This window comes from Dama dama, chromosome 4, assembly GCF_033118175.1.
Source record: "Dama dama isolate Ldn47 chromosome 4, ASM3311817v1, whole genome shotgun sequence".
NCBI classification, from domain to species: Eukaryota; Metazoa; Chordata; class Mammalia; order Artiodactyla; family Cervidae; genus Dama; species Dama dama.
The window spans coordinates 30,824,905-30,839,882 of record NC_083684.1 but is presented as its reverse complement, the minus strand read 5'-3'; the positions used below and the strand labels follow the sequence as shown (position 1 = coordinate 30,839,882).

The following is a 14,978-nucleotide window of genomic DNA, read 5'->3' as shown; positions in this document are numbered from 1 at the left end:
TCCAGGCCACTGGCAGAGTGACCATTCATTCTCCCAGTATTTACTAAGCATGTGCTATATGCTGGGTACTGAGTGATACCTCGAGGGTGGAGAGGAAACAAAACAAAAGCCCCGCACTCAGGACAGTCACTAGTGGGGCAGGGACAGTGAAAAATACTTAAGGATCCACTGCAGGGGGTGCGGGTTCGATCCCTGGTCGGGGAACTAAGATCCCACATGCCACGTGGTGTGGCCAGAAAGTAAGAAGAAAATTTAAAAAAAAATACTTGAGAAAATTTCAGAGTGGCAAGTGCCCTGAAGTTACTAAAACAGGAGATGGGATGGAGAGGAATAGGAGGCATCGGCGGAGGTGACCTAAGTGTCACAGCCTGCAGGGCAGCGGACACAAGAGGGCTCTGGGGAAGAGCGTTCCAGACAGGTAAACAGCAAATGCAAAGCTCCAAGACAGAGCAGAGCTGAGCTAGTGTGTGGGGGAGCAGGGAGGATCAGTGTGGATGGGGCTGAGTGAGCAAGGGGAAGGGTGCAGCAGATGAGGCAGGAAGGGAAATGGGAAAGAACTGGCTTTTATCCCCGCCTGAAGAAGTGTAGCCTAACCAGTGATGCTCAGGGCTGAGCATCCAGGCTCTGACCTGCAGTGAAGCCCTGACTCAGACCCATCCACCCATACCCTCTCCTCTGGGCCAGACACAGCCCATGCCCTGGGAAAGTCCTTCCTGAAGTCTATCCCAAGTCGCTCCTGCTGAAGTCGTAGCTCAAGCCCTTCAGGAGGATCCTCGCTGGGGAGGGGAGAGGAGGGCTGGGGTAGGGTGGTGGAAAGCCTTACGGTGAACATGAGCTGGCAGCCTCCCAGGATGTAGTCCAAGAAGGAGTAGTCCCGGGTTATCTGGAAGGAATCAGAGAGGTCAGTGGGCCCCCGCCCCGCATCTGAGGGCCAGCCCTCACTTGGCCATGCTCTCCACAAACAACCTCTGGGGAGCTGTCGCTCTGGGCCCAGATGGTGGTCAAGGAGGCCGAAAAAAGCAGATGCACCTGATCTGATTACCACAGAACCCAAATCCCTCTGTAACAATGGAGCAACGGTTCCCAATTGGTGGAACCTCTGTACACACACAGATGCACGATAAGTCCACACAGTGTCCCAGGGCCCAAAGTCAGTAACAACTACCAATTATATGACAGCTGCTGTTTAGTCACTATGTCATGTCTGAGGCTTTGTGACCCCATGGACTGCAGCCCACCAAGCTCCTCTGTCCACGGGATTTCCCCAGTAAGAATACTGGAGTGGGTTGCTGTGCCCTCCTCCAGGGAATCTTCCCAACCCAGGGATTGAACCTGCATCTCCTGCATTGGCAGGTGGATTCTTTACTGCTGATCCACCTGCGAAGCCCAATTACATGGCAGAGAAAGCCTCAATTTGTTGCCATTTGGTCCCTAAGTCTCTCTAGCTCTTACCAACCTTGACTTGGAACAGAGAGAGGCCAGGCCACCAGATCAAGACCTTCTGCTGTAAATTACTAAAGCTGTTAAAACATAGTTTGGTCTTTGTCTCCTTTTGGCAAAGGATACTGGCCTTCCAATATTGGTGACGTTAGAAGGGTTCCTTGCAAAATAAATATTTTTAAGTAAAAAAAGACACCAAAATGGGAGGAGGAGGGGCTGAATACAAGAAATAATAAGGCGGGTGCCAGAAACCCAGAAGGGGGGTGTGAGTGACAAGTTTCTGAAACAAGGACCTAAAATCACGATGCTGCAACCCACCAGCTTCACTGTCCCAGGGTGCTGCTGCGTTGGGACCGCACTGACGCTCTCGTAAATCCTAGTCTCCAGGTGAGGAACCTGAGGCCTGGGGCGGCCAGCTGGTAGAGCCAGTGACAGGGGCCTCCAAGCCCAGTGTTCAGGGCTCCTGCTGCCCTGGCCGGGGCTGCGTTCCTTAACATCCCCCTGGATTCCAGCAGACATGTGGCCACCAGACATCTGGGGGCCCGGCCCCTGACCTCAGCCTGGCCACAGTGGTGTGAACAACGTCACTGTGGGCCTCGGTGGCCCCAGTTACACCGCAGGGCAGGAAGCCAAGCCCTCACTAATGTCACTGCCAGGGGACAGGGTGCCCCGGCCCAGTGCTCTCTCCCCCTCTGATGCTGAGCACGCAGTGGACAAGCCTGGGAAAAAGCAACTCCCTACAGTTACCCTGGGCTTCCCTGGTGGCTCACTGGTAGAGAATACCCCTGCCAGTGCAGCAGACGCTGGTTCCACCCCTGGGCCGGGAAAATCCCCTGGAGGAGGAAAGGGCAACCCACTCCAGTATTCTTGCTGGGAGAATCCCATGGACAGAGGACTACAGTTCATGAGGTTGGTAAAGAGTTGTTTAGTTGAGCAACTAAACAACAACAGTTACCCTCCAACCAGGAGACCCTGAAAGGTCATCTCATGCCCTCCTTGACTTCAGCACAGGAACAGGATATAAGACTTTATATGCTTAATCATGTTAATGTTCCCATTCCACAGATGAGCAGACTGAGGCCTAGAGAGGTTAAGCTCAAAAGGTCTCAGTACCAGGCTCCATTACCCACCCACTCCAGTATTCTTGGGCTTCCTTTGTGGCTCATCTGGTAAAGAATCTGCTTGCAATGGGGGAGATCTGGGTTTGATTCCTGGGTTGCGAAGATCTCCTGGAGAAGGGAAAGGCTACCCACTCCAGTATTCTAGCCTAGAGAATTCCATGGACTGTATAGTTCACGGGGTCACAAAGTGAGTTGGACACGACTGAGCAACTTTCCCTTCACTTCACTTGCTGGCTTCACACCTAGTGCTCCCTCTCTTCTGCAGTGATTTATCTATCTCTGTGTGACCCCAAACCTTGCCCCTGCACCACGCCCACCCAGGCTGACTCACCTTGCAGGAACGCAGGATAATGACGCCTGAATTTTTATAGTTCTTCTTCTTCTTTTGCTTCTTGGGGTTGATACACTCAAACTCCCGCTGCGCAACACAGGAGGAGAAAGAGGAGCTCAGCTTGGGGCTTCTGCAGGGACTGACCCTCCCCTGGGCCCCAGAACCTATTCTATAGTGTGGACCAAGGGGTAGCACACCTCCTCCAGGAAGCCCTCCCAGAACTGGTTCCTGCCACCCTGGGCTCATGCCTCCCCAGAACTGATTCCTGCCACCCATGGGCTCCAGCTCATGCCTGGAGTCAAATGGATAGCTCCTGAGGGCTCACTATGCACTTCACCTGTATAATCTCATGTAACTCCCACTCTACTATTTTGCCTCCACTTGACAGATGGGGAAACTGAGGCTCAGAGAGACTGAATGTCTTGTTCAATGTCATAAGGCAGAGAGGTGGGATCTGAGCCCTTGTCTGCCCCTGATTCAAAAACTCCTGCCCCTTCCCCGTCCCCTGTGGAGGTCTTAGGGTCACGCCCTTGTGCACATCTTACCGGGACACCGTCACGAGCCTCACACATCTGTGACACCGAGGTCTGGAACTCACCGATGAAGTCGTGGCCCCCGTCATTGTCGTAGTCATAGCACATAACCTGCAGTGGGTCCAGCGAGGTCACCCCAGAGCTGCCCGCAGCAGGCACCCACAGCTCCTCTCAGTTCCCTAAGCAAACCCCATGTCTTTTTTTTTCAGGGGGGATGCCTCCCTCTCCCCCTCGATCTGACTACCTGGCTTGGGGTGATGACTGTAGCTCCTGAACTGCCTCCTACAGGAAGCCTTCCATGATTGCTGGGAGGAGGAGAAACGGTGTCTGCTCTAGTAATGGAGACCCCTCCCTCTGGTGAGGGAAGCTGCACACCCCACACACCTGACACTGGGCTGCTACTCTATCTTGGGTTGTGGCCCACCTGGCCTCATGGGCCATGGCCTGGAGTCCTCCCTAGACTTGTAATTCTTTTCCCGAGATGGGCACAAAAAGTTCCAGCTTGATGTGCTAACTTAGCTGCCATGACACTCCTAGAAGGAAGGCAGGAATTACTGTACCCATTGTACTGATGGGTAAACCAAGGCTCTAAATGGGAAGCACTGGCCTAAAGTCTTACAGTGGCAGCAGGGGAGCCAGAACCAGAACCCAGGTTTCCTGGTGCCCTGTCTGGGGGTCCCTACACGGCCTTGCTGCCTTGCCCCACCCCGTCTGCTCTCAGACCCGGTCCCAAGGACTGAGGGCTTTTAAAGACCAGTAATCACCATCTTCATCAACAACGACAACACTTGGTTGTTTCCAAGGTGATCCTGCATTCATTAGCTTAGCGAGCAGCGCACAGCCCTCCGGGAAGAAGAGGGCAGCCACTCTGTTCCCATTTTAAACAAGAGGTTCACAGAGATGAGGGCCCTGCCCAGATCAGTCAGAGGGTCCGGCAGACCTGGGACAAGGACTCAGGTCTCTCGCCCCTCCCCACCACGGGTTCTTCTTGCATCTTAATAAGCAAGAGCTTTGCCAAGGCACCCCCAGGAAGCCTCAGGTGACCAGGAGGCCAGAGCTGGCAGGGTGGGCAGCAGGGTTCCCACAGCCCCCCTCACTCACCTGGATGGGCTTCTCCATGTCCCCATCGCACAGGGACACCAAGGGCACGGTGAACGGCTTCCACACGGGGTCCAGCGTGTACTTGATCACCTGCAGGACAGTGAGGAGGCAGGTGTGAGCTGGGGCCCAGGGGTGGCAGTGCTCTGGGATCGGGCCAACACAGTGGGACAGGGGGAGGCAAGGTGGAGAGACCCACAGCCATGCTTCTGGGGATGGACGTGAGCACCCCCGTGATGAGGAGAGAGCAAGTCTGGGCACTGTAGGATGTGCTTGCTGGGTCCTGCCCCGAGCTGTCAGGGTGGCCAGACTGCAGGCCCACTAGCTCAGAGACCCCTGGACCCCCACACACCCACCTCAGTCCTGTGGACCAGCATCCACTTGCCATCATCTCCTGGTTTATAAAACTCGAGAAATGGGTCTGACTTCCCGAAGAGATCCTGGAGGAAGCGGGAGGATGTGGGTGAGGGAGGCATAACTACCGGATTCAGATGGGGTGGGGGTGTGGCCCAGCTGTCTCCCTTCCCCCACCCCCAGTGTCAGGAGCGGGAGCTGCTGGTCCCACTCCCTCAGCCTCTGCAGGGCTCAGCAGAGACCCAGGCAGTTGCAGACTCCTGGAACCAAGCAGCATCCCCAGGATAAACCGCCCCATCCTGGGGTGACCAGAGCTTGTGCTCAGAGAGCTGGAGGCCTGGAGCCTGTAGAAGTTACAATTCCAGCATCTCAGGTGGGGCAAGACGTCAGAGAGAGAATGTTCCCAGGGCAGGGGGAGGTACCCAGCAGAATGGGATTTTAATTTATTTTAGTGGGGTTCTGAAAAAAATAAAAGCAAAATTATCCTAGCAGAAGAGTTCTTTAAAACTCCATTTAAGAAAATGTGGACTCTCTAACAGGCTACATTCAAGAGTGGGGAGACGTAAAACAAATGAGTAAATAACATACATTGGGACTTCCCTGGTGGTCCAGTGGATAAGAGTCTGCCTGCCAAGGCAGGGGACACAGGTTTGGTCCCTGATTGGGGAAGATTCCATGGAGCAACTTAAGTCTGCACATCGCAACTACTGAAGCCCACGTACCTAGAGCCCATACTCCGTAACAAGAGAAGCCCAGCACCATAACTAGCCAGTAGCCCCTGCTCAGTGCAATTAGAGAAAGCCTGCAGCAATGAAGAGCCAGTGCAGCGCCCCCTCCCCCACACACAAATAATAATAATATACACTAGGCAGGAATTAGCGATAAGGAGACAAGTAAAGGAGACGGGGGCGGAAGGTTAGCGACCACTGCAGGGTTCTTCAGGGAAGGCCTAACTAGAAGGTGACATTGTGAGCAGAGGCCTGATGAAAGTGAGGGAGGGGCCAGTCATGAAAAGATTCTGGGCAAAATGCATCCCAGGCAGAAGGGACAGCAAGTGCAAAGGTCCTGAGGCAGGAGGGTGCCTGGTTTAATCCCAGACAGTGAAGAGGCTGATTTGACTAAAACAGAATGAAGGCAGGGAATGTGGAAGGGGTTAGGTCAGGGAATCAGGAGGCTATGGATACATTAGGTGGGGTCCTGTAGGTTATTGTAAGGACCCAAGCATTTACAGAGATGGGGAGCCCCAACGAGTGGGCTTCCAGCCATGTCTTGAATACCTCCAAATGATAAGAAACCTCAGTGGTGAAGCAGTCTTAATTTGGGGTGGCCAGCAGGGCAGTGTGCGATGGACTTGTCCCTGGAGGGGCAATGAAGGTGGTGGCCAGAAGTCCCAGGCCATACAACCCCAGGGCTGGGGGAGGGCTGCTGCCCCTTGATGGAGAACCCCCACCTCTGCCTGCCTCACCTTCTTGTCCAGCTTCCTGCCCGCCAGGCTCAGTGTGATGACCCGGTTATCTGACAGCTCCTGAGCAGCGATCTGCAAGGCCAGAGGAAAGTTGGGGGTTGGGGTCTCCCTCCTCCGACCTCCTTTCAGGCAGGGTGGACACAGGATGCCCTAGCACTCAATTCTCCGGGGTGGGGTGGGGTGGGGAGAGGAAAGGAAAAGTAGTACCAGGTGACTTGGGATAAGCCTCTTGTCTTCCTAAAACCTCAATTTCCATCTTCTGGAAAATGGGGCTAAACAACTCATCTGGATCTGAGAATCAGAAAGTGACCCCTAAGTGGCTCAAGAGAGGCATGAGATGGTGTGGGAAGACGAAGCGGGGATCAGACACAGGGATGGTTTAGAGCCCTGGGGAAAGGTTCTGGGTTGGGGAACGGCCTGCCAGGCCTCCTCATCCCCCCACTGCAGACCCAGAGTGCACATACGGCCACCTCGAAACACCCAAGGCATCGGAAATTCTAGCAACTTCGCTGTGCAGCCAGGGAAACTGAGGCCCAGGGCAAAGGTGGGACCACCTGAGCTCCCTCTGCTGTCTCATCAGCTCACGCTAGTCATCAACCCTCCATGCCTTTCCCATCAGCCAATGCCCCCTGCCCCAGGCTGGCCAGGGATGTGCCAGCTGGGTGCCCTTGAGGCTACCATCTGCCCTCTCTGGGCATCTCCCTCTCTCTAGAGCGGGCAGGGGAGGCCCTTTGGCCAACAGGCACCCAAGTGGGTAGGCACCCAAGTCCTAGCTCTCTCGGCTAGGACTTCCTCTCCTCCCACACCTCTAGGATAGCCCTACCTGCTGAACGAGCTATTTGACTCAGAACCACAGACAGAGGCCAGGCTGGAGGCCCCTCTCTCCTGCCTCCCCTCCAGCTGACACCTTGCTCAACAACCCAGTAGCATAGGCCCTATTATTACCCCTATTTCAAAAGAGGAGGGTACCCAGGTCTGGAGGGGAGCTGCTGGAAATGGTGGAGGAGGGCATACCAGCTGGGTGGGGTCCTTCTGGGCTGGCTTCCTTGTGGAGGACAGCTGACCAGTGGAGGTACTTAAATGGGGAGGTTTTGAACCCCAAGAGGTGGGAGGAGGCTGGGAGGGGACATTCAAGGTGGCAGGAACAGTGGATAAGAGCCTGGAATAAGTGCTCCCTGGCGGCTCGCAAGGTAAAGAATGTGCCTGCAGTCTAGGAGGCCCAGGTTCGATCCCTGGGGGAGGGAAGATTCCCTAGAGAAACAAAAGACTATCCAGGAATCCCATGGACAGAGGAGCCTAGCAGGCTTTACAGTTCATGGGGTTGCAAAGAGTGGACATGACTGAGCCACTAACACTTTCACTTCGTGCTTAGAATTCAGTTTGCCTGAACTCAGGCCCATGGTCATGAATGGGGTAAAAGAAACAGCTGAGATTGCTGGGTCCCTCCCAGCCCGGAATGCACGGCTCCACAGGCAGTGGGGAGCCAGGAATGTTCCAGAGCAGGCGAGTAACGCCGCATGAGTCAAGACACACAGGTACAGCCCTCCTCCTCCCAGTACGGCCAGTTTCCCTGGCGTCACAGGCTCTGAAGGGGAACAAGCCAGGAGAGACCTCACTAGCTGAACCGCCCCGGGGCACTTCTTCTCTGGGATCCAGCTCCCTCATCTGTAAAAGCAGACTCTGCCTTCCCCGAGTCTGAGGACCGAGGAGTTCATGCGCTCAAAGGGCCTGCGCATCGCAAGAATCACTCTGTCGCGTAGGGATCATTGCGCATCACCGACTCTTCGCGCATCAGAGGAATCATTGCGCATTGCAGCCACGAGCCAAGCTGCGAGGGACAAGGAGCTCCTGAAACCGCCTGAAAGACCCCCCAAGGGAGGACAGCAGGGGCCAGGGCCGGGAGGGGATGCAGGGAGGGCTGTGGAGGCCTCCAGGGAGGAGTAGGAGCTCCCCGGCCCGGGGAGACGCCGTGGGAACCCCTGGCAGTCCCCCTTCACCCCCCAGCTTGGCAGCCCCGACACATCATATATGGAGGCAGGAGCCCGTTGCTAAGAGACCTGTTGCTAAGTTGTAAGTTGGGCCTTTTTACTCCAAACAAAGCTGGTTATTATCTGCCAGTGAAGCGGCCCATTGATGGGGGAGGGCAGTGGGCAGCGCAGGTGGGGGTGGGGAGGGCGGTGGCTGAGGGTGCCCACGGAGAGCGGGGACGGGGGCTGGTACCGTAATCAAGCCCTTCCCCGCAGGCTTGTCATTCATCAGCAGCAGAGGCCGAGTGATCTTCTTGCTGGAGACGATCTGGAGGGAGAGAAGAGGGAGGGGGGCTAGAAAAATACTCAACAGGCACGGCTCGCAGCACAACACTCCATGCCAGGAGCAGGTTAAAACCTCCCCCTGTGGGTTCCCCACCGTGGGAGACAGACCGCCACCACTGCTAGCTCCACTGGGCAGCTGAGGCGACTAAGGCCCAGAGAGGTTGAGACACTTGTCCGAGGTCTCACAGCTGGGTTGGAACTCCAGCAGTCCGATTCCCGGGGACCTGCAAGCCCCTAGGAAAAGGCTCCTGGAAGGCTCACGTTCTGGAGGCTGCTGAAGGGAGGCTGGCCAGTAACCGCCTCCCCCAGAGTTATCCAGAGACCCCCTTCTCCCTCGAGGTGTGATCCCTGATGGAGAGGATCAAATCCTGACTCCTTCCATGCATTTTCAATGGTTTGAGTAATGAAGACATTCACACAGGATTCAAGGATCAGTATGATATAGGGAGGACAAGGGAACACACTGTGAAGTCTCCCTCCCGCCCGCCTCTTCACCCCCCATTCCCACTCTCTCCCTGTCCACCACGGTTGTGTTTCTCAGGGGAAATGCTCCTGTTTCTTTGTGCTGATGTGAGCATGTTCTTACTGTCTCTGTGCTAGCTTTTTTCCCCACCAGTTCCACTCTCGGCCTTCTCTGTGCCACTGTTGGACTACTTCACCTAGCTCCCCTGTCCTCTAGATTGAGGGGGTTCACCCCTCCCCCCAAGTGGGGGTCTAGCAGGAGGGGAGAAAGGCTAGGCTGAACCTTTGCTGCTCATCATCGCCTCGGTTCCAGCCCTGGGGCCTCCCCACGGTGGCCACAGCTCTCCCCTGGCCCCGGGCAATACCACTTCCTGCACTGCCCCTCCCTCCAGACCAGGGGTGGCCAGCTGGTGTCAGGCCCTATGCAGGTTTCCCCACCCCTTGTGGGTTTCTGCTCTGCCCACTGGCCCTTCAGCTCTCTCCTCCACTACCCTTTGAGGGTGTAGACACACCGCCGGGACCCTGAGGGACACACCTCACTTCTTAGGCAACTGCCGGGCCCTCGCTTTTTTCATTGAACATCATTTCCTGGAAGGCCCAGGGCGTTTCAGTCTCCACGAGAACCTCTTGGAGCCATTCCCATTTTATTCACCCACTATCCCTACAGGCTGAGCAGAGTAGTCATCACTGTTCCCAAGTAAAACAGGAGGCTCAGAAGGCCGTGGGGCTTGCCCTAGAGCCCAGAACTGTTAACAGTGATCGGAACTTGTGTCAGGAAATCTTAGCCCTGCAACTTCCATAAGCACACCAGAGAGTGAGCCGGAGGGGGAAGTGTAGCCCAGAGAAGGAAAGTTGCCCAAGGTCACACGGTGAGCCAGCCGCGGAAGTGGGACGACCAAGGGTGTCTTTGTGGCTGGTCGAATGCTCCTACCCCAGGAAGTCAAGACCGCACCTGCTTGCTTCTCTCTCTCAGAAGCTCTGGCCACAGGGGCCCGCACCCCTCTTTGTCACTGCGCTCAGCATCTGGGGATGAGAGCGCTTCAGCCCGGCCCCAAGCCCTTTTGGGTTCCTTCCCCCTTTTGGTGCCTGCGGGCCCCCAAGACTGTCTGCATTTGTGTTGCCACCTCCGGAGGCAGGTGGGGAAAATGGGACCAGGGAATGCAGGCAGCAGGAGACTCCCCAGGAGGTGCTCCATCCTTGGGAGCCAGGCGACTTGCACTGACCCCATCTTCCTGGGGCGGGCGGGGCGGGGTGGGGGGGCATCTCACCGTGCCCAAGCTGCAGGAGAACTGGCCCAGGAAATCATGCTCCTCCAGCTGCATGCTTGACTTGTCCTGGTCGAACAGGGCAAACTTGAGCTTCTGCACCTCCTCAAAGTGGTAGTCAAGCACGAACTTCTTGGAGAAAGCGGGGTTGAGGTTGTTGATTGCAGTCTCTGTCCTGTCGTACTGGTCAAGGAGCAGGGAACAGGAGTCAGAGTCGGGGAGCCAGTTCACCCCTTCTTTGTCGTTGTTTAGTCACTAACTGGTGTCTTTCGTGACCCTACAGATTGTAGCCCACCAGGCTCCTCTGTCCATGGGATTTCCCAGGCAAGAATACAGGAGTGGGTTTGCCATTTCCTTTGCCAGGGGAATCTTCCCAGCCCAGGGATCAAACCTGCATTAGCCAGTGGATTCTTTACCACTGAGCCACTAAGAAAGGCTTGTTAACCTCTTCCTGGGCTATAGGAAATCATGGTGTCTATTCACGGAACACCCACCTCTGTGCCAGACACTCAGGGCAGTTATCCGCGTGGCTGAAGCAATCATTACTCCCAGCTCACATAGTAGAACACTGAAGCAGAGAGAGGTTGAGTGACTTACCCAAGGTTGAACAGCTAGAGGGCATGGCCAGGATTTGAACCCAGTCCTGACTCCAGCCTTCACGCTTCTAACATACTGGCCCTGGCTCCATGCCCAGGTTCTAGGATGAGAGTTCAGACCCTGTCCCTGCCAAGGTTAAGTGACAGAGGGAGTCTCATTTCCCATGGGAACCTCAGTTTCCACTTCTGTAAAATGAAAGGATTTGAGTGTCTGTGGCTTTGCTTCCTTTTTATTTGTGGAGAACCCTTTCTTCAAACCACGTTTTACATGAAGCTGAGAGAAGAAAGAGAGAGCAGGAGGAGGGGTACTTAGGGGGAGGTGAGGTCAGGGTTCCCTGTCCCCCATGGAGGCAGATGTTTGTACCTTCACAGAACCCTGGGATGTCAAAACTGGGAACTGAGTGGCCCCCATCTCCCATTTAGAGTGGAAACTGAGGCCTGGGGAAGGACAGGGCGGTACCCTGGGGGCCACTGGTGGGGCTGGGACAGGAACCTCGCCTCCTGGCTTCTCTGCACTGAGGCCCCAAACCACAGAGTCTGGGTGACGGTCTATTTTGGGGCCTGGGCTGTGTTGATTTTTCCTCCCACCCATTCCATTTCCAAGGGCCAGAGAGCAGCAGGGATGGAAGAGGTCTTGGCCCCGGGCTATTTTTAGCCAGGGTGGCTGGCCTGGGTGGGAGAAAGATTATTGAGGAGGGTGGGGGGAGTGCTGTGAATGGAGGTGAGCGCCTGGGGGAGGAGGGGGTGGACATCACCCCTGAGGGGTGGGGCGGAGCGGGAGTTCCTGAAACCTGGCAGATAGGACTCCCAGCACTCCTTGGCTGACCCCACGTCCCACCTCCCACTGCTGGCTGCATCACCAATGTGCTGGTGAGACAGGTCAGTCCCTCCCCTCTCTGGGCCCCATTTTCCCCTCTGTAAAATGGGTCAACAAGCCCAGCCCACTTCCTTGGCATCGTAAGAAGGAGCCAACATCTGTGGAAACTCTTTGTAAACTACTGTATGTTCTGGGGGACGCCCACCGAGGCCTCATTAAATAACTATGAAAATTAAGAGATATATATTGGAAAGTTTACATGCACGCAAAATTATCTGGAAGAATGGATACCAAACCATTCATAGCTGGTTCTCCCTGACAGGTAAGTTCCCAACCACTTTGATTTCCTGGATTGTCTCAGTTTACTACAATGCATATAGATCCCTTTTGGAATAGGAAACAGAGCCATTTTTAAACCTTGAAAGTCTTAATGGCTTGGATTTCTCAGTATCGTTCCTCAAGCTACATCTTTCCCCGGTCCGCAGGCCAAAGTCTTCTAGCTCAGAAATCCTTGGCTGTGGCACCATCAGCATTCTCAGCTCTGAGGCTCTCCAAGGTAGGCATAAAAAAAAAAAACATTTCATAGATGAGGAGACAGGCCCAGAGAGGGATAGCCATTTGCTCAAAACCACACAGCAGGGAGTAACAGAGCTGGATCTTAGCTCAGCTCTGGGACCAAAGCCTAACAGAGTTCCCTGTTTCTCTCGTTGCTCCTCACTGACTGTGCTCATTGAGGAATAAGTGGGGAAAGTTATTTTAAAAATGGAAACATTTTGCAAAACTCTCTTTTAACCATCTATTATAGTAACTTAAGAGCTTCCCTGGTGGCTCAGTGGTAAACAACCCACCTGACAATGCAGGAGACCTGGGTTCGATCCCTGAGTTGGGAAGATCCCCTGGAGAAGGAAATGACAACCCACGCCAGTGTTCTTGCCTGGGAAATCCCATGGACCAAGGAGCCTGGCGGGCTACAGTCCATGGGGTCGAAAACAGTCGGAGACGACTGTGCGACTGAACAACAACAATAGTAACTTAAAATATTATAAACACTAAATACAAAATTCTGTAAACATAAATCTACAAATTATTCAGTTCAGTCGCTCAGTCGTGTCCGACTCTTTGCGACACCCGGACTGCAACGCACCAGGCTTCCCTGTCCATCACCAATGAATTATAATAAACACAAATATAGATATTTTAACTAATACTATAAACATTTCAGAATAACAATTTTCCAGGGAATCCCCAGCTCCCGCTCCAAGTACTTCCAAGGGCCTGACCCCAGGGAGGCAGGGGGAGCGCTCCCCAGCGACTGCGTCGCCCACCACCCTGGGCAGCCGCACGGGACCTCACCTCCATCCACCTGCCATCGGTCTCTGTGAAGAGGACACAGAAGGGGTCGGACTTGGAGGTGACATCCCGGTCCAGCAGGTTCTGGCCACTGACGGACAGCTCCACCTTGCACACGCAGTACTGGGAGCCCACGGGGGCCGCCCCCGAGGCCGGGGCACCCCCACCGGGTATGTAGGCCATGGGAGTTGGCAGCGGCGGCGGCAGCAGCGCCTCACAGTCTAGGGGGACAACACTGAGGGTCAGAGAGGGAACAGACATCCGAAACAGCCCTCCACACCCTGGGGAGGCGTCACCACCTGGCCCTCAAGATGTGGAGCGAGAAGTGTGTGTGTGGTTGGGGAGGAGAGCAGGGTGTGGATGGGGAAAAGCCTGAAGAAAGAATGCACGAAATGCATGAAAAAGGAATCTCCGTAGGTGAGTGTTTAGGTTGTCCCTGAAGTTGCTCTCTGCTTTGGTCTGTCTTTACCCATGAGATACACGCAGGTCCAAGTTGCTCCTGTCAGAGCAGTAACACATCACGATGGACACAGGCATCCCATTCATGTTGCCAGGAAGACCTGGGCTTCTCCTGAGCAACTGACATATTGGCGCCTTGCAACACCGAGGCTCGCTCATTCACCCTGAGTGTCTCCCGAGCGTCTGCTGAGTCCCAAGAACTGTGCCAGGGCTGGGCCCGGCAGTTAAGAAGATGGCCCAGCCTCCGCCCTCTCTGAGCTCCTGTTCTAGCCTGGAGGGCAGCCAGGTCTTGTGGGCTGGAGACTCCCAGGGGGAGCTGGGGCTTTGTTCTGAAAGTGATGGAAGCCTTGGAGGGTTTTAAGCAGAGAGGTGACATGATCTGATTTGTGTTTTTAAAAGCTCGCTCCAGCCCCTGTAGGGAGAAGGGGTTGTTAGACAGAGGAGAGGCAGCAGGGAGGCCAGCGAGGAGGTGGCTAGCATCCAAGCAGAAGGATGGAGTCACAGTGGCAACGCTGGGCCCGCCCCCTCCCGCTGACCCGGGGCCTAGCCCAGTCCCTGAGCGCCAGCCTTTCGCTGGGCCCAGGTCTCAGGAGGCCTGGGTGAGTGTGGGGCTCCAGACACAGCACCCCAGGGCGTGCCTGGCAGGCAGAGGATCTGGGAAGAGACAAAGCCAGTGCTCAGCACCCTCCCTCCCACCGTCTGTCCCTAGAACCTCATTATAATCACACGAGCCCAGAGCATCAGGACAGCACTGCAATTTGCCTGCAGGATTTATTCATGTTGTGTAAAAATTAGTTTCCATCGGAGGGGCTGGAGAGTCGCACTCCCACTCACTGTGAGCAGCTGGGTGGCCGTGCCCCGTAGGGGAGGGGCGAGCAAATCCTCTACTCAGCAAGGAGAATGGGGAATAGTGATGTCCCACATAGACATCATGGACTTCCCTGGTGATCCAGTGGCTAAGACTCTGCACTCCTAACTCAGGGGGCCCAGATTCGATCCCTGGCCAGGGAACTAGATCCTGCATGCCCCAATTAAAGATCCCGTGTCCTGCAACTAAGACCCAGTACAGCCAAATAAGTTTGTTTGTTTTTTTTTTAAAAAGGACATCTTGCCAGGGGGCTGAGAGAACACCTGTTTATGCTTACACCTACCCATGGAGGATGGGGAGGGGAAGCATGACAGCCACTCCCATTTTGCAGATAAGGAAACTTGAGGCTCAGAAGCAGAAGTCACCTGTCCGAGGTCACACAATCAGGAACCAGAGGCAGGGCGTGAGCCAAGTCTCCAGACTCCCAGGCCAACATATGGCCTGGGCAGGGAGACTGTTAGGCATGGTGGGGATCTAGAACCTAGGTGGGGACTATCTGGGGTGTCA

General features: G+C 55.1%; 1 protein-coding gene across 3 annotated transcripts in view; it reads right to left on the bottom strand.

Annotated features, from left to right (window-relative positions):
• The window catches only part of CPNE2 (copine 2), a 52,931-nt gene that overhangs the window by 18,427 nt on the left and 19,526 nt on the right, over positions 1-14,978 (bottom strand). For 2 of the 3 annotated variants that reach the window (XM_061138567.1, XM_061138568.1), the window contains 9 exons: positions 13,148-13,365; positions 10,385-10,564; positions 8,563-8,637; positions 6,343-6,414; positions 4,880-4,963; positions 4,527-4,616; positions 3,438-3,536; positions 2,893-2,979; positions 824-883 (listed from right to left, as the gene is read on the bottom strand). In XM_061138567.1, coding sequence (XP_060994550.1) covers positions 824-883; positions 2,893-2,979; positions 3,438-3,536; positions 4,527-4,616; positions 4,880-4,963; positions 6,343-6,414; positions 8,563-8,637; positions 10,385-10,564; positions 13,148-13,327 — 927 coding nt within the window. In that variant the 5' untranslated portion in view covers positions 13,328-13,365. Of the gene's footprint in view, positions 1-823; positions 884-2,892; positions 2,980-3,437; positions 3,537-4,526; positions 4,617-4,879; positions 4,964-6,342; positions 6,415-8,562; positions 8,638-10,384; positions 10,565-10,875; positions 10,950-13,147; positions 13,366-14,978 lie in introns of those variants that run through there. The other variant, XM_061138569.1, reaches the window with a different exon arrangement.